Source organism: Limanda limanda, chromosome 22 (assembly GCF_963576545.1).
Source record: "Limanda limanda chromosome 22, fLimLim1.1, whole genome shotgun sequence".
NCBI lineage: Eukaryota > Metazoa > Chordata > Actinopteri > Pleuronectiformes > Pleuronectidae > Limanda > Limanda limanda.
The window spans coordinates 16,821,083-16,842,932 of record NC_083657.1 but is presented as its reverse complement, the minus strand read 5'-3'; the positions used below and the strand labels follow the sequence as shown (position 1 = coordinate 16,842,932).

Here is a 21,850-nt window from a genome sequence, read left to right as displayed (position 1 = left end):
ATTCTACTTTGTACATTGTTTTTCAAGTTGAACTCCAACTTGCGGCATTTTCACATAAACCATTTTCACATAAAACTCTCAACAATCAATATTGCATATCTGCCTTCCCGACTGTGCCATCCTTCTACAGCCCCTACCTCCAAGATTTTTCTTTTTCACCATAAATTTATTTCCAAATCCATGTAATTTCCCTGCTGCGTGGTTTTAAATGTTTATGAAACTCTTCTTCAGTTCTCGGAAAGTGCCTTGTAACCATTGAATATTTGTAGTTTGCTTTGGTTTTTCTTTTGGTTTGACACAAAATTAATGACATACACTGCACTTTATTATGAAATGTTTATGATGAAATCACACATGGGGACAAAGTGCATTTTTACTGTGGGGCCCAGCAAAGTGAATGTGAGTGCGTTGCTCTTTGGAATATTTAAGCAGTCGTTTTGCTTTTAAATGAGAATGGTGCTTTGGGAAAACAGCCATAACAGCACAGTAACATATTCTGGAGGCATTACATGTCGGTAGTGTAAGTGATGTATTCATAGAACTATTGATTTGTATGGTGCTCTTACAGTTTGGTGTGGGCTGCAGTGGTTTAATGGTACCTTAAGAGCTGGATATGCTGTCGCTGTATATCTCTTCCAAACTATACAGAGGGATTATAGTTCCAGTCAAAATAAACCACTTGAAGATTACAATTACTGCCATGTGCAAGGTGGATAATGATGCCCAAACATTATAACATGATCTGTCCTTGATTGCAGGCTTTCATATTTGGGACAGATTTGGACTAAAATTCTAGAAGTTTCATCTCCGTGGTGCAGACTAACACAATGCTGTTTAAAGTACAGGGTATGAAAAGCTGTAGACTCATGCAACAAGCAATGCAAATAAGTGGACCTCCCTCTGTATTTTTATTTAATTTTGTATCATTAGGCTGAATGATATTAAATAACATAGGCACAGGGATTGAACCTTGGGGAACTCCAGAGGTTATGTAGTTTTATTAACCACTGCTTCATTGGAAACTGAGGCGTTATAGTTCTTTTCATGGAGATGAGAGAGAAACCTCCACAGGCCTTTTCTGCAAGTCCAACCCGATGTCGCAGTTTATCTTGTATTAACTCATGTAAAAAGATACAGCAGGACCACAAATGGGATTAGTCTCAGCTATTTCTCTGTCTCTCCTCATGCTTATGGCTTTTCAATATTGTTTCCTGCCTTATAGATAGGTATTCATGCACATCGGTGGTGAATAATTCAGGATGGTAATTTAAAAGCCGAAGTTTGAACAGTAATAATAGAATCCACTCTAGGTTTTATTCAGTTAGAGAACTCATTTAAATATTTATTTCAAGCATCGAGCATAAAGACGCGCGTTGTTTCGCAGCAATCATATGGAAGACTCGGAGAGTTGTTAACGAGACAAGTCCGGAGAGTTAGATGACTTGCCGCTCTGACTGTTGTCATTCTACCAGGTCACTCTTCAGAAGACAGGGATCACAAAAGTTTCTACCAAGATCTTTCTTTTAATGAGGCTGTTGGGTGCATTAGAAGTACGAGTCCTTAATGCCTAGTGAAAAAGAAACTGCTCTACTGGCACACACCACGTGTCACAATCTTTTGTGCTTTGTGTTCGTATTGCTGGAGTTGTGAATACATTTAAGTGACATCCGTCCTGTCATTCTGTCTTACTTTCTCTCCTCGTTGCCGACCAACCAACTTCTGCCCAGTTTCGCAAAAGTCCCCAAAGCGTGGATTCATTCACATTCAATCTGGCACTGGATGGAAGGGAAAGCTTATGCTGCTGTGCCATCTCAGCTTCCTGGAGCTCCACACTGGGCATTAACCCCAGGGAAAAGAAGAAGGGATTCAGCTCTTGAGTTGGACTGGGAATACATGATATGGAACAGTAAAGCATCGGATATGCAAACAGGCCAGATCTTTCATTACTGGCAGTGCTGGCGTTGGCAAAAGGCGCAAAAGGCCCAAACAGAGGTGGGTTTTGAATGTGATAACATAAATCAGCTGATCCCCCCCCCCCCCAAAAAAAACTTATCTACTCCCCTTTTTGTCTCCCTAGAGAGCTATCTCCACGCCCTTTACAAAGGGAATCCATACAGTCATTTCTCAAGAAGATAAAGTAGTTGCTATGTATTATTCCTCCTTTCTATGCACATGCTTCACCCCGGCTCTCCCTCTTCCTGTCGTCTAGCCGCTGGGGTAGCTGTCAGATATAGATCATGCCCCTCATTGTAAGTGCCGGGGGTGAGTTTGAATCCTCCGGCTTTCTCCCTTGATGTTGGCTTTGAGTTCATCAGGGTCCCCAGAGGAAAAGAGAGTACATTTTTAAAACATTAATAAGCCGAACGTTTGAGATGTATGTGATGGGGAAGGACAGGGTGAAGGTCCTTGAATAACTAATCAAAGAGCGAATGTAAAACAAGGACATATTGTTTGGGCTGTGTGTGTTTTTTGAAAGTAAAGGAAGCCTGAATACACCCCACTGACAGTAATGTCAGAGGGCTACATCCTGTATAGCTAGTCTGGTTCTACGGAAGGCAATGTGGCGTGGTCTGTTGGTCCATTGCGAAATACTTCATTAACTATTGGATGGATTGGCCTTAAATGTTTTGTAGACATTCATGGTCCTCGAGGATTGGCTTTGGAGAGCTTCTGATTTCTGCTTGTATTACAACATCCTATCCAGAGCTTTCCATAAGTGCTGGCTGTCTGCTGAATGGTTAAACCTTACCTGACTATATTGCCACTGTGTTCAGACATGCCACTGTCTTGTAACCTCTAACCTAACCAAGGATTACAGTCATCTGACTTCTGGATCTTAAGTTGTCAGAGAAACTATAGCTGAGAAAACAGCCCCTAGATTTTTAACATGAAACACCAGTTTTGATTATTGGGTCTGTTTTATTTTGGAGAGTTTTTATCTTGGTGGATAATTCATCTCCAGGTACAAACCTCCTGAACCATGAACTGAAGGAACCCTAACCCTAAAAATATAACAGCAATGAGTTGTTTAACAATGAGGACAACAGCTCCTGTGTATGTACAAGTGTACACATGTTAAATTAAATGTTGTGAGTTAGAAAATACAATGGAATACACCTTTAAGTGATGTTCATTTTCAGGCAGGTTGGTATGGATACGGATAAAATCTGATACGCAGCCAAGCTCACATCATTAGTAGCAGCAGCAGCCCCCCCGCCCCAGTCCCCAGCAGGCTCGTATTCTTACCAGCCCTTACAGTTCCCAGGTTTATTCCTGTGTCCCAGTGTTAACTGCTCTTTTATCTCTTGTTGTAAAATATTTATATCCTAACATTTTACCAGAGGTGGGAAGTAACAAAGTATAAATATTTTGTTACTTGAGTCGATTTTTCAGGTATCAACATCAAGAAAGATTTCAATCTAAATAGAACAGAAAAGAGGATTCTTTCTTCTGTATCTACCAGCGTATATAAGCACAACATACATAACAAGGACTTATCAAGACGAAGCAGACAAGAGGGAGAATCAAGGCAGAGAAGAGGCGAAGTGCGTATCTGTGACAATTTTATTTGAAGTAAGAGTGGTTCAAGTTAAATGGTCTTCGAGCTATATTAATGTGACATGAGTCTCAGTTTGCCTTGCACAGATTCAGCCGGAAGATAACTCTTTTACTTTTATAATTTGAATACATTCCAGAACTTGTACTTTTATACTTTTGCTTGAGTAAAGATGTTGAATCAGTACTTAACACAAGTATCTGTACTTTTACTGGAGTTAACAATGTGGGTACTTTTACCACTCATGCATTTTTACAGCACAGCAGAGAATGTCTTCTTCTCCTTTAAAACATATTCAACTGCACATGTAGGGGCTTTTTCTCATTTTGTTTTCCAGTGATGATGGTTTCTGGAACTTTTCACTTCCTCTCTGTGACTATAAATTCTGCCTGTTAGGGACCTATGCTGTCCCATTCATCAGATAAATTCACAGGTGTAGGTGAAGGTGGCGGTGAAAAGTCCTTGACAGCAGAGAGCAGGCTTCATTATTGAGCTAGTAACCGTCCACTCTGCCGTGGAGGGTGTGACACATATTTAACACTAATCGGCAACCATAGAAAACAATCAATATCCACAACAGTTCCCATCCATTTCTCTGTGTTTTTAAACAACACATATGCAGATGAAACAGCTCTGACATCTATTTTACTTGGTCTTTAACCCCTATAAACTGGGGCTTAATGGAATTGGAATGTCATATCACATAGAATCCTACTTAAAAATATTGGATGGAATTTCCAGGGTGATAAGGAAGATATATTAGCCTGTACAGTAACATTTTATTTCTCAAGGCTGTGAGCGCCATATTCACCATTATATCGGAGCTTAGGCAGAAATCTCACGGACAGATATGTGTTTGCATGGTTACATCCCAGTTGAAGTATAAGTGGGGAAAAATGTCTGTGTAATTTGGCGAAACAACACTTCACTGCCAAGCGGATGTGTCCGTCGACTTCCCAGTGTGAGAGACAAGTTTAAGAGGGGCTGTCAGAGCGGAGCAGTCCAGGCTGCAGCAGCTGCTCTGTCAGCCCATTTCATGCTTCCTAAAAACTAGACGTTACATGCAACAGTCCGCGCAGTCCACGTCCAATCAGTCAGCACAAAGCAATAATGGGAAGTGTTTTCCTCGAGTAAGGATGTCTCTTTCCCAGGGAGGCCATTCACCACAACCCGAATCTTTTACGCCTTCATGGTAATTTTGTTTACCTACTTTTTTAAAGTCAAGCGCTGAGGGATTTGCCTTTCGGGCAGCTGTGGCTGAGGAGGGGGGTGGGTAGTGGGTAGTCCTCTCAGAAGGTCAGTGGTTCGATTCCAACCTTTAGTTTACGTGCTGAAGTGTATAAGTGTTGTGGGAATGTGATTTTGACTGTAAAGAACTTTGAGGGGTCTGTAAGACTAGAAACCTGCTATATAAATACAGACCATTTACTATGCCATTGATGTCATTAGTTACAAAACACAGGTTACTTGTCTCTCCAGCATGTGACTCGTCTCGAACTGAAACGCATTTAGCTGATTTATATCAAAATCTATACACCTTAGGCCGTTTTATATGTAGATGGCCTCCACCTCATTTTATGTTCTCAAAACATTTACTAATATTAATCTCCTGACTATAATAAAAAAGTGTTGATGCAGCAGATTTTGCAATTGGGTGTGTGAACATCTGAATTGGGGAGAATCACATAGACTCCATCTCCCTAGAATAAATGGCAGGTGAAGTGCCAGCCAGTTAAAAAATAACCTGAAAGAATGTGACAGCCTGAGCGTAGAAATAATGCCCTTTTTTCTCAGAGCGTTTCACTTTTGTGGAGTTATTAGTAGTTTCACAACTTGCTCACGGCAGACCGACGTTTCTAATCGACTGCAGGTGGAATAAATCATTGTTGTTACCCTTGTTGCAAATAAAAAGCTGAATACCACAATAAAGTATCAGGGAAGATGGACTGTCTACAGCTTTGAAAGAACATTTCTATGCTCTCCTGATACTTTACTTTATGTATGTATTTGCCGGTCTTCTCTTAGGTTCTACTGTGATAATCTATCTGCTGTTTTTTGCTGCTGTGATGACCCACTTTGCTTATGGAGATGATTAAAGTTTAATTTCATCTAATTTACAGGGACTTGTGTACCTTGTGTCTACTTGAGCAGACAAAAAACAAAACACGTTATCCCCAAGTGATTAATTATTTCTAGTCTTTTGGGTGTATTTATCGAAGTGGGAAGATTCACCTTGAAGACAAGCTGTTTTACATTGGTAAGAAAATAAAAACTTGTTTTGATTTCCACTTACACCAAAATGAAATTGCATGGAATTAAAGAGGTTTACAGGATGTAAGGAGATTATAATGAACAAAGACCAAGCTGTGTTCTGTTATCTTATCACACCGGCTTCTATATTGTCATTTTATTTATGATCCTCTCTCTCAATGGATGCAAATTTTGGAGTAGCAGTGACAAATGATTTGTTGCAGAGAAAGAAAGATTTACTTTGTTTTTATTTTTTTATAGTTGATTGTGCAAAGATGCAGAAAATACCAGTTTCTGCAGACTGTCTCCGCCTGGCCTCCTAGAATAGAGTCTTAAAGCAGCGTATCCCAGCTTCTAGCACGCGACAAACACAAAACTGAAAAAAGACAAAAAGAAAACAAATATTTCCAGTGAAAAAGCTGTTACACATAGAAGACGAAGATGTCAAGAGAGTTTATGGTGATAAGAGCTGACGGGCCGCTGTAAACATGATCATCTGATCTCTGCTGCAGAGCTAATACGGAGGATTTGTTGCTGTTGCTGCTGTGAAGAAAACCTCCCGTGTTGTGCATGTGTGAAAAGCAAACTCTTGGTTAACTCTGCAGCCAATTCTCTGGATATAGAGCACTTTCTCTCTCTCTGGAAGTGAGAATAAGGGCAGAGTGTGAATTCTCTCTGAACTGCTCCATCCTCTTTCTTCATATAACTGCTTTTGACACTTGTATTTTACATTTGTAACAATGCTGCGATGGTGACACTTGTGTTTTTGGGTTGTCCGTACGTTTGTTCATCCGTCCCATTCTACAAACGTTCACTGGGACTCAAAGATGAACTACTTCGAGCTTGGTGGTCAATGGCCAAAGGTCAAGGTCACTGTTACCTCTCAAACCACATGTTTTGACTTGTGAATGTGATATCTCAAGACGGCTTTAAGGGAACTTCTCCGAACATGTTAAGCATCTTTAAGAAGTTTGTAACTCTTGTATCTCGGTGTCGCAAAATGCAATGAAAATGGGAAAGTTCATGTGCCTATTTGTTTCTAAACAGTAAATCTGCATTTTTACCCAGTTCTTAGATTTGCCCTGCCTTGCCCGCCTTTTCTTATTGATTGCTCTGTCACAAGATGGGGACAGAGAGGTTAGGCAATATCATAAGCTCATAATGGAGACTGCTTCAGGTATCTTCTCATTTTATTTTCAGAATGAGTGTAAAATAGAGTTAAAAGAATAATTCTGCCCGACACGTTCTCCTTAATGACTCCCCAAAGTCCAATGTGGATTACATCATGTAGTACAATGTATCAGAGCCCCTTGTCTTTGTCAGTGTTTGGACTTTAAGATGGGCTCAGTGCTCTGCTTTAAATGCGAATTGTAAATCCATGGAAGTTGAAGGCTGAGCTCACCTTGTAACGTTTTTTCCATCATGATATTTTTATGAACGACCAACTTGTAGAGGAGCTGAAAATTGCTGGTTAGAATATATATAACACATTCTTATACATGAATTGATTACTTTGGAGCCAGGGGAAGCTGTTTTGGAAGACATGCCGAACTGCCTCTCTCAAACTTTGTCCAACTCTTTATTCATCCTTCTCAAAGTGGATGCTGGGGTCAGAATGCTTCGAAACTTTGAAGCTGCTCAGTGCTCTGCAGCCTCCGCTTTGCGCACAGCCAGATTTCGAATTATCCAGCAGCATTAACAGAGCTATAATAGGAGACAAGACGGCGAGGAGGGTGAAGAACATGACATGCGATTACATGAGAAGAAGCATTTAAACGATCACCAGAGAGCTCTTACTCTGTTTCTGACAGATCCCCTGAGGTTGGTGTTAGAGCAGGGGAGAAGGTGGTGCATCCAATGAGCTGCTGCTAAACTGAGTACTGAGGTTTAGGATCTTGTTTAAAGGAGCAGCTACCCTCATCCTTCCTCTTCCTCATCCTAATTACTGTCCTCTGCAGAGAGGACGTTCTAATACTATAGACTCCAGACCAGTGTGTCATCTAATGACTTATATATAGATATATTTGTGAGGATTTTGATTTCCATGACCAGGAACTGAGTCTCTCCACTACAGTTGAAAAGCAAAGTTGAGCAGCACCAAGTATGTCAAACCAGTAGTGAGCCCTGTATCGGAAAAGAAAGTCCCATTTTCTTGTCACACATCGACACTTCTTGTGTGCACAGAACAAGTACTTTTACAAGTTCAAATTGAACCCTGCAGTAATGATCGAGTTCCATGTAAACTCAGGTAGATTGAGTGGGCAACCTTGTTCTCCGAAGGATATGCAGAGGTGGGGGCTTCGGGGAGGATGTCCTTGTTTAGCAGAGTGTAGCTGGAGATAAGTAAGTTAGATGCTGATATTCCATTAAGTTGTTGTGCTGTGCTGCACTGTAAACCTCTGCGATCAGAGCTCATAATGTCTCTGGACAACACAGCACAGGGAGAAGTTTATTATGATGCCATGTCGGAAACTGAGTTCGCTCAAGCTGCAGTGAACACTTTTTTGTCTACAGCTCCTTAATATGAAAAATATTTTTACAAACAATCAAAACTGATGCCATACTTGACATATCACATCCCACCTGGTGCCTCCAGTACCCACAATGCAACTTGATTATTAAAGGTTTGGGTTGTGTAATGCCAGTGGAAGCTAATGTAGCCTCAAGAATCTAGCCCTCAGCAGAGATGTGGAGCAGGCTCCAGAGGTTTGGTAAACTCACCCTCAGTTATTCTTCCTTTTCAGTTTTTTAGTCTTCAGAACCAAGTGATGCTGACGCATATGATGCGATCACATGAGGACATTTATCAGACATCACACAGCTCCCTCTGGAGACTCTAAAAGCTCTAAACCACGTTTTTATCATGTGCAGAAGGCTCCTCAACACCTGGAAACAGATTTTGATTTGGGGAACCAAAGATATTCACTGTATAGTGTTACAAAGTACATGTATTAGAATAGACTTATTAAATTCAAAAGGACTGCAAATATATCCCCAACTAGTAAATATGAACGTTGTTATTCTTATGAAATTATGAATTATAAAGAGTAGATTTTAAAAAAGAGGGTAACCATGACTAGCACTCTTAAACAAGTGTCATGATGCAAAATTAGATCAGGGAGTTTTTTTCTGTTCACTGTTGCTTGCTTGTCAAAGTCTTTAACCTTTAAGTTGTTATTTTATATATATATCTGTTACAAGTATGATTAATGTTATAAAAACAAAAAAATATCCGTGGCACTACAACAATAAGGTATAAACAATTGTTTGCTCTGCACCAGTATGTGAAATAGCAGATGCTATTTACAGTATTTGTTATGTGGTTTTGTTAAATGTTTACCTTAAGATCAAAGACAGACAGTCCAGAGAGTTTTCTGACAATGCAATTAAATAGAAGAGAAAACCGTTAAATCGACTGTTAGTTGAAATGGTTTGAGCATTTGACTTGAAGCTAGATTAATTTTAAAAGTGTAGAGCCTTAAAAACAATGAAACAATGTTGAACTAGAAGCTGCAGCTTAGCTGATGGATAGAGCCCAGTGCCTCTACTATTTGCCCTTAAATATTGTAAATGACCTGTATTTAGTGTGACTTAGAATGATACTGCAGTTTGTTTGTGGCTGCCTGCAGAAAGAAACAATCCTTGTCTAGATGCAGAAGTATTTGTATTGATTGAGCAAAGAGTTGATGGTGGCTCGTCTCTGTGGCTAAAGCAGTAGTGGTCGAGTTTTTACTACAGTAGCGGTTTCTGTAGTAGTAGCAGAGTATTTGTAATAACACATTAAAGGACCTCCCGCAGCTATGCACCATGAAAGAGCATCCGAGAGGCTTCTATCTATAACAGTGGATTCTGAAACTGTTGAAGGGTGGTAGAAAGCCACGGGAGGGGAGGTGTGGATGAATGAGGGAAAATATAGAGTAGAACTATTATGAAAATGAATTACTATATGAAGGGCAAATAAAAGACCAGCGTTTTTTGTTCCTTAATACACATACATTGCTTATAACAACAGATACAGGACCTGCAGTTACATGCCATCACCTGGCTGAGGCAAGAGAGAGAGAGAGATAAAAACAAGAGAAATTAGTTAGGTTGATTTTTTCTTACCCATGATTTTCCCTCTAACTGGCTGTGTACTATGTGTGTGCACCACCCAGGTGCCAAGACTGGCCATTGAGCCTACTGGGCTGCCATATTAGTTGGCTGGTGGACTGTCAAAAATCTGTCAAAGTCTGTACAGGCTCTATCTGTCAGTGTTTTTACTGACCCCCTGTATGTGCCTGTCATGGCGCACATGAAAGTATGCTGTATGTGTGTTTCGAGTGTGGGCTTACTGCACCTGACCCTAATGGATATATTGGGGGCACTGGACCATTTTTGGCCTCTGATGGGGGCATGCTAGCCATTTTTTTGACAACCTTTGTGAATCAGTGTTCTAAAAAAATGAACTGCAACTGACAGCGTATTTAAAGAAAGGCTACATGACCACACATTGAGTCAGTCACCAGCAGGAGCACACTGACCCGTGAGAACGCACCTTCTGGTGTGGGGCTGCTCTAGAAATGAACCACCTATGTGCAATAGCATGTCAGAGGGGGAAAGGAATAGATAAAACGGGATTTCAACCTCAAACAACCACAGATTTCAATAGCACTCTGCTCCTCTCATTATTTTTACCTGCACATTTTCTGAGATCCTCAGATGTCGCAGAAATGTTTCCTCCCGTCTGCAGCACTTCCAGGCAAAATGCTCCTGCCATTTTATGGATTCCTGTCCGTGTCATCAACTGTTAGTGGTGTCCTTCGCTTGTAGGATAAAGCATTTGATCCGGACCAACTTGAAGAAAATACACCGCATGTTGCTGTTTTGATATCAAGCTCCATAACGACAGCAGATTCAAAGGCTACTTTCCCTGTGCAGAGCCTTTGTTACGTGTTATTCAACTATGCAGATTGCACAATACACAGAGCGCACTGGGGAATGAGACAGATTAATGGATTACTGTACAAACAGGGAGAGTGTCTTTCAGGCACAGTGGATTCAATGCTTTTAGAAGAATAGGTGACAGGAATATGACAGAGGCCTGTGGTGACTTGCTGGGTGCTTTCGTTCAAGCAGTGTGATGGACTTTCCCAGTGGGATCTTGGCTCAGTTGGATCTTAGCTAAAAGGGTAAATGGCCAAGAGAGCAGTCTGGCGCAGTCAGTGGTCTGGCTGTGGTTCTCAGATTTGGCCCCATCGTCTCTCAAGCTACTTAAATATGTCCGATATAGAAAATTTCAACTGATGCACTATTTCTGAGTCATAAATATGAAGGATAATTTTGTGAGCACAATTCACATTATGTGCTTCAATGTGCTGGTTGAACACAAATAAATCCAAGTTTGTATTAAAGCTTAATTCCTACCAGCATTAGGTCATGGAGATGGACCTGGGCCAATTAATCAATTATCAATTCAACTCAATTTTTTTGTATACCGCCAAATCATAATAGACATTATCTCACGGCACTTAACATCAGGTTGAGACCTTAAAAAGGGTAGAGAAGAGTAGAGGGACCAGGAACAGTTGTGTAACCATCATGCTTTAGCTCTTTAAGACTGTTTGTTATAATGAGAATAATAAAAGTGAAGTTACGTTTAGATGTAAAGATGTTATAAATGATAGCAGCACCAGTAATGATGATAAATAATAGTAATAATATATATAATTATCAGAATATGAGATAGAGAGATAGAGACAGACACGAAGTTAGGGACGTGTAGTAAAATAAATAAATATGGGGGCAGAGAGACAAAGAGGAGAGAGAGAAAAGTGCTCAGTGCATGATGGGAGTTCCACCAGCAGTCTAGGCCTATAGCAGCATAAGTGATGGTTCAGTACTCCTTCCCTAACTATAAGCTTTATCAAAAAAGGAATGTTTTAAGTCTTACCTTAAATATAGAGATGTCAGATCCTCCGTCATCCGTCAACACACACCCATCCGAGTGTGTGTTGACGGATCTGTATCGGCCGGAATGAAGCTGATTGCTATGCTCATCTGAGTTTCGTCCCCCTCTCTCCTTCAAAACAGCTTGGCTCTATAGTGTGAGCAATCTGCTGCACGTTCAAGTGAAAACTGAAAACAGACACTGGTTCACATTGTTAATTCTCATCTCATTAGCAGAAGAACGGTGTTAAAAAAAACATTCATCAACAGCTTCATCTTTAGTGGCCACTGACACTGTCACCGGTTACTGTGACAAATGGCACAAGTGGCAGTTCACATCAGTTTATACCGATTAAAGTTGGCATGACTGACTTGACGACTTGTCTGCTGTAGGGTTTGTTTGCTCTCTGTTAGCGGGTGTCTGCCCTCAGCCAAAGATCATTTGTCAGGGAAAGAAGTTAAGAACACTCCTGAACACCACAGCTGTGAATGGACCAACTGTTTGTGTGGTTTTAACAACTCAGGCGGAGTGATACATCTTCACTTGAGTGCTTCACATCAGTCACATGGGTAGTCTGGCATTTAATATCCTCCAAATAGGACCTTCAGTGTTTGGATAAAGAGGCTTGTAGGAAAACAAGGTGATTCTTCAATTTGATTTGTCATTTCAATCAATTACTCAGAAAGTATTGGATCTGGGGACTGTATTGGCAGATACATTTAAATACATGTTAAAGGATTGATTGTGTCCATAGACACTTGCTCTCAACATAAAAACAACCTACTGATTTAGAGTTGAAGATTGACATTCCAAAAACTGAAGCTATTAACTGTTGTACAGCCACATAACTAGCAAAGTATTTTTCAGACATTGCTCTTTGCTGATAAAGAAAGATTGAACAGATATTAAACTAGAAGGGCACTTAACGAGCGCATACCTCCGCCCAGGCCCAATAATAAAACGTATGTATCTGCACCAAATTACACACACTCATAAATATTAGCATGCCTGATTCTTTTCTCATCAAGATCAATGAATTTTTCTCAATAAATAAACGAAAATGACGTAAAACAAAATGAAAAACTATTGCTGGGTCAGATCTGGGCCAAATTGTAATGCTTTTTTACCTGACCCATGCTGCATCCTTCCATCCAGTTTCCTGGTAATCTGTCCATTTTTTAAATTTTTTATAATTCTTCTTACTAATGGACAGACAAACAAATGCAGATGAAAATGCAACCTCCTTTGTAGAGGTAAATATGTGTTAAAATATAAAATTAGATTTATCAAATTGGAATATTTTACCACATTATATTTATGAATATTTAAAGTGAATATATTAACAACTAAATCTCACACTATTTTATTTTAAATCTCAACAGAAATATTCTATATCAAAATGTGTCACTAACTTCATAATGTAAAAGTTGAATCAACACTTTAAAGAATCTAAATTTGACATTGCTTGCAGATTAAACACCATTCGTCTATATATACAACGTCTTTTTCTGATTTGGCAAACAAAAACAAGAAGTTGTAGATTATTTCAGGGCGAAATAATTAAGATGTTGCTGCCTTCGTGCTGGCAGGTTAATAACCATGTTCATAGTCACTGGCTGATTATTGATTTTTTTGTTGGCTTTGGGAAGGTAATCTTGAGACGGTTTCTTCTTTGTCATTTCCCAGACATGTTCTGTTGGCTTCTGGTTCAAAAATGTCCACTATTCATTTGGTAGAATTGGGAAGGATCAGTTACTACAGGTTGTTTTGCGGCTTTAATATTTTGTAGCTTGAACAATTTTGTGTTGTTGTGTATGGGTTTGATTCAAATGCTTGATAAACCACAGCCTCTGGTCTTTATAAGCCTGTTACATACCAGCCTCATATTGCGTCTTGTGGTGTCTACAAGATGTTATCAGCTAAATGTTCCCCAGAGTTGAAATGAAAGTTTTGAAAACCCTTTGTCTGTTCTCTTCATTGCTTTCCTGAGAAGATTAAAATGATGTTGTTCCTTCCCTAGTTATATGTGATAGAATGTTTGGCCGCCCCAGTTGATGTATATGAATCACTGTGTTTTAAATTCAATGTCCTGAGAAGGGTTTTTGTCAATTTGAAGTGAGCTCATGATTCATCTGAGCTGATCTTGTCATCATATTGAGCTGCCTACTCAGTGGAAATAGTCGCCATTATTCCACAAAACTGCTCTGGTGAATTGTTTCGAAAATCAAGTGAAACAAAACCTGAGGAAATAATACTGATCCAGTGGCTGCGGAACATTCATTTTCAAGTTTATACAGCTTTGATAAAGAGAGATTGTCCCTAACAGGTTATTGCCATGTGCAAGCATGAGACAGCGATGATGCAAATTTGACTTTAAAACGGTTTCTGTGCTCACAGTAACTTAGCTGTTAATACATCATAGAGGCCGTTTAGACCTGGTATTGTCACCCATCCAGAGTGATCCGCTTTAAGTTTGAAAAGGTTATGAAACCACCCAAGAGGCATTAAGATCATATTTGTGATCCGATAACTCAGAAGACATTGTAAGGTGGTTACATTGCAGCTGTTTCATAATGTAGCATAACAGTAGTTTTACAGTTCAGTGTTTCATACTATACATCGACTTATTTGTGTTCACCAACACAAAATGAACACTGACCACAATATAAAAATTTCCACTTTATAAAGCCCCTCCTGGCCCTGTGCTTGTTTAATGTTCTCTTTCACACACACACACACACACACACACACACACACACACACACACACACACACACACACACACACACACACACACACACACACACACACACACACACACACACACACACACACACACACACACACACACACACACACACACACACACAGCACCACACACACAAACACACACACACATATTTACATATACATATTGCCTGGTGAGAAATGATGAACTGACCACAGATGTTAATACCGGGCCTTAGTCTATTAGCAGGGGCCTGATCAGTGTTCCTATTACAGGGGATTTAATTCCCACAGAACAACATTTTAAGTGCGGACGCTCCGAAAAACGTAAAAAACGTATATTTTTTATAGCCTTTTTTTGATATAGATAGTTGAGATAGAATTTAAGTGTAGTGAGAGATGAGGGTAGAAACATGCAGTAAAGGTTCTGGACAGCTGGGAGACCTGAATATATGCCTGTGTGCTACACACATTTACCACTAACCAATCATGTTGCTCGCCCAGGAGCATTTCTAATGTTGCAATGAATGATATTGAAGAAATACATCAAATCTGTTTTTTGCAGCTCCGTCCTGAGTATCTGACTTTATCTTCGGTAACTAATGTGTGTACCATGATCCTGCACACGTGCAGTATGCTTCGATGTATCACAGCTCATAGCTGCATTCATTTGAGGTTTTATACAACAATTGCTGTTGGTTTATTGTTATTATTCAGGAGTTTTGTTCGGTTGCTGAGACTTACCTCCTGCTAGCACCTCCAGTTCAGCAGGTTTTGTTGTCTGTCTATCAGCATGCAGTGAGGCCTTGACTGCTTTTCCTGATCACACTCCTTTGTGATGCGTTCTTATTTATCTCAGCCTCATGATATCTGAAATTGTGATGTGTTTTCTGTATTGACAAATATGTAATGAAACAAGAAAGAGGACATTTTCACGGAGTGGTGTTTTTTTTTCTTTCTTCCTATTTGTGTGCGTGTAATGCAGTCATACTTTAAACCATGGCACTGTAGGTATTTCAAATTGAGCCGACTCTGATGTAATAAGGTAGAGATGGAAAAATTTGAAGACAGATTGAGTCTGATAACGAAACATTATTTGGGCTGTTTGCCGATTTCACCAATTATTCCTGATTCCTTTGCAGTCGTCTGGGAGTATACTATACAATATAAGTGACTATAATCCACATTTTTGGAAAAGTAAATCAAATTAAAATGGAAAACAGTGTGAAATGTGTTGCTTGAAGTGATGAGCCTACAGAGAATCATCAGCTGAATGTGCTGCACCCCTCGGGGGGGCTTTGTAGTGGCTTTCATCTCGTTCTATCTCTGGACCACAACTTAAGTGTTTTGGGTAACTCTCACTGCTTTTATAGAGTCGTTTTCAAATCCACCAGCTAGCTGGTAGTGAATGTTGGACTAACGGCTCCAATAACACCGCTTCAATCAAATAACAATGTTGATGTGCAGCTTCTGGGTGTGGAAATAAGCTCTCCATGCTACTAAAAGTTGATTGAGCGCTAATGTTCTGTTCGCTGAACAACTGGAAAAAAATAGTTATTGCAGGTTTAACTTTAAAACTACATCACAGACAGTATTTCTTCAGTCAACATCACTGCTGGTGGTAGTTTACAGGTACATGTGAAGGATTTATGAAATTTTTCGTCTTGTTTGAAATTAAAGCTCCAGCACCAGGGACATAGCTGGGGGTTGAAATGGTCTGGGGCTAATCCATAGACTGTATATATAAATGCACGTCATGACAGCTTCCAGAGGTGAAGCCAAATCATCTGGATCGCTCCCTGGTGGCTGGCTGCAGAACAACCTCCTTCCCCTCCATTTCTTAAGCTGGACCAAACTAAATATTCAAAGTACATGTCAAATACATTTTCCCCAAACGTGGCTTCTGGGATTTGATGTAATCCAAAACGTTCAAACGGTAAATTTTTCTGGTAATTTTGTTCTTGACGCGATTAAAGTGAGGAGAAACATAATTGAAAGCCCAGGATGATGACTCATTGCTTGGATGGGTGTATGGGACATCTTTACTGCAGCTCCCTTCCCCAATCACATCTACACAGCTAAAAGCAGTGCCCATATCCGAGAAATTTCCTGCTTCAGTTTTGCTCAGTGGAAGGAAACTAGGGGCATTTCAATGTGCCTGGCGTGCTCCTGTGGGTTGAATGGAAATGTGAAGCCTTGAAAAACCTAAGCTTAACTTAGGTTTGTCATTTCACTGTTTATAGCATGAAGGCTTTTGGAGGCTTGTATTAAAAGGTGTTCGGGCTAATTGCCATTGTGCAATCATTCATTTGTTCTGCAGTGAATTTCCAAGTTCTTATTTGAATTTTGATCTAAAAACTGCATTTAATCTCCCTCTACAATCCCAAACTTACTTTTTGAAAAAGTAAGTTGCGTTCACAACACCACTGTAGTATAACGGCTCTGTGGCCCACTCCCCTTGCAGCTGAGGAGGAGAAGACTGTTTGCTGCTTTGTTCCTGTTCCCTGGATGTGAGAGGATGCGGCCTCCCACCTGACTGTTCTCATATGTTTTTATATCTCTACATTTATGGGAACAGCAGAGTGTGTGGGTTGTATGAGGACACACCGATAGCCAAACACAGTTTAACATCACAACCTCTAGACTTGCTGAACTGCACGTCTGCTTTCACAGTAGTGCCAGCTAATAAGCTGAAGCAAACGCAGGGTCAGACTTTAAGGCGTCATGAGTGTTGTTGTAATTGTTGATAAAAGTGCAACGATTATTAACATCTGCAAGCGGCTGGAATCCAAATGGAGGTATCATTTACAGATGTTAATAATATTTAAAATAGACACCAGTCAAAACACAAATTCTGGTCTTGCTTTTCATAAATACAGCTCACGAGCTTTAGGCTCTGTCTGAATTTATTCCCTTCTTCACTTATTCCCTCTTCCATATATAACTATTGTTTTTTTCTCTCCTGTCTTTATTCAAGAGCGTGGTCTTTCAGTTTGAGAGCTTGACTCATTGATTTTACACTCAGATTTAGTAATGCTCTCTCTCAAAACCCTGAGCTAACATATACCCTGCCTTTGCTCGATTTTGTGCGCTCCAGCTTCCACTCGTCTCATCGTGCTCTCGCTGCCTCTGTGCACGTCTCCTTTCGGATTTCTCTTCTGCCTTCTGATTTTTTTCCTCTCCTGAAACTGTAAAGACCATGCGCTTATATAAAGATGCTATAACAGTCTTAAGTCTAAGTGATCAGTAACCTGTGATTTCCGACACAACGGTTAAATCGCATGTTGTAAGTTGGTTACTACCATTAAACATCTGTGGATCTTTGAAATGTGATGCATTGTATTGTGGGACTGTTAGAAAGTACATGGTGCCACGGGCACTATATGTTCTGCTTTAATCAGCCTTTTTTTAACACAGTGGAATCACAACTCAGGAGGAAGGATACAGCTGTAAGTGGGAACCTTAATGTTAAATGTCAGAATGCACCAGCAGATATCACAGTAGGTAGCTTTGCTCAGTACAAGTCCCTTGCTGAAGTGCTGCAGCTGCTAGCCCTGGCACTCCCACTACTCTCTTCTACAGTCCAGAGAGTTTCTCTTTGATAATGGCCATTGATAATAATAATCAGCTGTCCTTGTGCGATGTGCTGTAATGAGAGAGAGAGGGGGGAGAGAAGGAGAGAGAAAAAAGAGACACATTTTCTATTCAAAGATTGAGAGAAGATAGATACAGCCGACTGTGGGTTTCTGCTTCAAGTCCAAACATGTAGCCGCCACTTTCTATTTGAAAAACATGCAGTTGCTAAAATGGTTAATGCAGCAGCAGCATTGTTTGCACAGTGTCCATAAATGAAGAACAACACATCCCACCGATTTGAAAAATTGTAGAAAAAATTAATTTATTATAAAATATTTGACAATAATATATTTTAGAAGAATGATTTAATGATTTAAAGGACGTGATTCACTCCGAGTTTGGCCTTCTATCTTTTTCTTCACCCAGGTTTAACTGGATGATTTCTTTGTCTGTACTTTTCCCGATGCAGGAGGGTGACGTTTCAGGGGTAAACTGTGAAGCTGATTAGTGACCTATCTCAAGACGTAATAAAGCAACAGAAAAAAATACACAACATTTCCTCCATACTGTTAGTGTGGTGTATACCAAGTGTCCGGAAGCTTTGACATTCATATTCGACTCAAAACGAGGTCACTTCCGCCGTGTACTATTTAATAAGCTTCATATACGTGGTGTACTGATGATGTTAACCAGAACCAGGTTCACTGAAATGGTCCAGCAGACCCTGACATGTGGGTGTTTATAGCCACAGCTACTTCACAATTTACTTTTACTGCTATCCTGTTTGCTTTTTTTCTCAGTGGTGTAAAGACACGACACCGCGTGCAACTGACTGCATTAATTTCACTGCTCTTCATAACCTCTGTGTGAGCATTTCCCATCTGTGTTGACCCCCCGCCACATGTAATGTTACAGTCTGTGTAAGCAGTCCTACATCCTATTAATCTCCCTGCTGCTTTGTGTCCTCCAGGGCTGAGGAGAGGAAGGACAGTGACGGCACAGTGGATTTCTCAAGGCCGAATCAAGAGGGAAGCTGAGACCCTGCCACAGGTTAGATATCTCATCAACCTTTTTTTGACCTCACACTGACCTCCCCCCATAAAAAGCAGCTAAGCGCTACAACTGCCTTGCCTTTGGCCAATCACTTAACTGTTATGGTGAGACCGATATGTGTCTGGTAACAAGAGTAAAAGTCTGTTTATGGACACAATAGCCTGTAGTGCTTATTACATACAAGATTTACTTGTTGTACAAACTCAGCCACCCACACTCATTTTCACTTTTTGCTAAAGCCTCACCAGTGGTGGGATGTAAGATGTGAAGGTCATAAAAGTGATAAGCTCAATTATACAGTATAATAGCATTTTTTAAATGTTCCAATCTCTTCTTAATGGAGTGGCTTTTGGTGGTTTAAATATTTAAATGTTGCAGACGACCTTTGTTGCAAGATGCTTGTTTTCCAACCACCCCTTTGTCACAGTCTGGTTTAATGGCTAAATGGAGGGGCATCTGTTCATGTCGTTTTGTCCTCTTATCCTAAGGGGACACTTGACACTGTGGTGAGATTATTGATATGGAAAGCTTTTTACTGCCCTTGTTATCAGCCATCCTATCCTCCACAGCTCCCTCATTGGTCCACATGCAGTTCTGAGCATTGCACGCACGCACGCACACACACACACTCAAACAATACACACACAAAAACAATACACACACAGGTGGAAGGACAAGCAGGTTAAAGACTGTGGGTGCTTTGAAAACTGATAATTATGGAAGGGGTTTTTGACCAGTGTTGCTAATTCACCTGCGAAAACAAAAGAACAGGCAGCTTTAATGTAGATTAAAGACCAAAAACCAGACATTTATAATAAGAATGCTTTCCCAGACTAGAGAGGCACTTCAGAGCCATGTCATTATAGATTGCATTTTGCATCACAAATTGCAGCGAGAGTTGTGTGTGTGTGTTAAATTTTGAAAAGCCCAACCGCCCACTTTTCACCTCACCATTACCTTGACTGACTGTGCTGACATGTTTTACTATCTCACCCCTCCCACATGCAATGAAGGATACAGAAATTTGGTCTGTCTAGAATATTTCTGGGGGCACAAAGTTTTAGTTGGTTTTGTCGACCATGATTATCTTGTCCCCATGCAACTTCCTGATATCGTCCCCATGTTCATTATGCAATTATCATTGCCAATAGGCCCCTATTGCTGTGGAGAACAGATGTTACCATGTCCTCAGTGGAGAAGTCAAACTGGATTGGGTCCAGGGTGATATGTAACCAACCAAGATTCTTCCAAATGTCATCCAAATTAAATCATATAGAGATTACTAGTTTAAATTAACAAACTGGTGAAAGTAAACACTCCCCTCTCCCTATCTGTATATCACAAGCTTCCCCTACCTGTTTGCTGAAACATCTCTGAAGCACTTGTAAAGGATAAGAAGCCGTGGTTAAAGAGCTCCTGCCTAGGGCTATAGGGACCGGCAACTTGTTATGGCAGTGATATCTGTTATTGTTGACAAGGAGTTGGCTGGCCTTGTCCAGCTAAGCATGGAAACATGGCTCAGTGCCTTGCTGTACAGATGTCCCTGTTTGGCCTAATGGTTGCCTTGGCAAGGGAGGAGAGGTCGGGATAGGTTGGTTGGGCTTGAGAGGAAATGAGTGATTGTAGTGGAAGCTTGAGGCCTGACACCTTGAGAGCAGCCATCAGTCTTATCGTGAGAAAACCAGAGATCGAATATTTTAATTCTATTTCATCCTTAATTTTATTCTGATTGAAGTAAGGTCAAGGTAAAGGTTGGACTGCCAAAACAGTTGGTTAGTAAATCAAGGTTAGAGAGACTCCTTAAACCTTGGTCTCTGCTCATTCAACAATTCAAAACCTGAACAGATTCAGTTGACAATAAATTAATTGCTATGAAATGCTTATTTAACGAGTGAGTTGAAGTGAGTCAGCAAAACTAAAGCACTCCGGATGACCCCCTGAAATTATCCACAGTGGGAGTATGTGAGAATGAAAATGTCCATTCCTGAGTTTCTCCTGCTATCCCCTTATGTCCGAGTGAGCCAGTGTGGGAATACAGGAGGAGATTATCAGGAGTATTCACTGACTATGTTTCTGGCATAATAAAATCACGACTGTTTGTCGTTCTTGCTCCCAAATTGTGGAACGAGCTACTCATTGACATCAGGACAACAGAAAATGTACATCTTACATCTCAGGCTAAAACCACATCTCTTCCGACTAAAACTCACACTTATATGTTGCACTTACATGTAGCACTTTGTAGTTTGGCTTTTTCGATGATGTACTTACATAATTCTTGTTGTTTTAAGTTTCTACTCATGGTTGAATGCACTGACTGGTAAGTCGCTTTGGATAAAAGCGTCCAACTAAATGATTTGTAATAAAAAATGTAATGTGACATGTGACGGATTTTTAACTGAAAAAAACAACACCAATACAAATAAATTGGGACAAAAAGCAGGAGCCATACCGGTAAAAGACACCATCAAAGATTTCATCATGGAAAGACAACACGATTTGAGAGCTTTTGGTGATGAGTTGTGTTGATGTGATGCAAACACAAACTAGCAGAATATATACGTTATGGACTGTCTCTTGCATGCTGCGCCACCTGATGCTTCAGAGATTTCCCTGCTGTTGTGAACACCATTTTGCACATTTCCCTGTCTGAGAGTCGATAAATTCCTTTTCATAATTGTCAAGCTGACACAGGATAGACAGTGAAAATGACAGGATCTCTGGGTTGAATCCCAAACCTGAAAGTGTTAATGTATTGC

The 21,850-nt window shown here is 40.2% G+C and overlaps 1 protein-coding gene across 1 annotated transcript in view; it reads left to right on the top strand.

Annotated features, from left to right (window-relative positions):
- The window catches only part of adam19a (ADAM metallopeptidase domain 19a), a 195,339-nt gene that overhangs the window by 14,941 nt on the left and 158,548 nt on the right, over positions 1 to 21,850 (top strand). Inside the window, exon 2 of the mRNA XM_061066522.1 lies at positions 19,009 to 19,088. Within this exon, the coding sequence (XP_060922505.1) occupies positions 19,009 to 19,088 (80 nt within the window). The remainder of the gene's footprint in view (positions 1 to 19,008; positions 19,089 to 21,850) is intronic.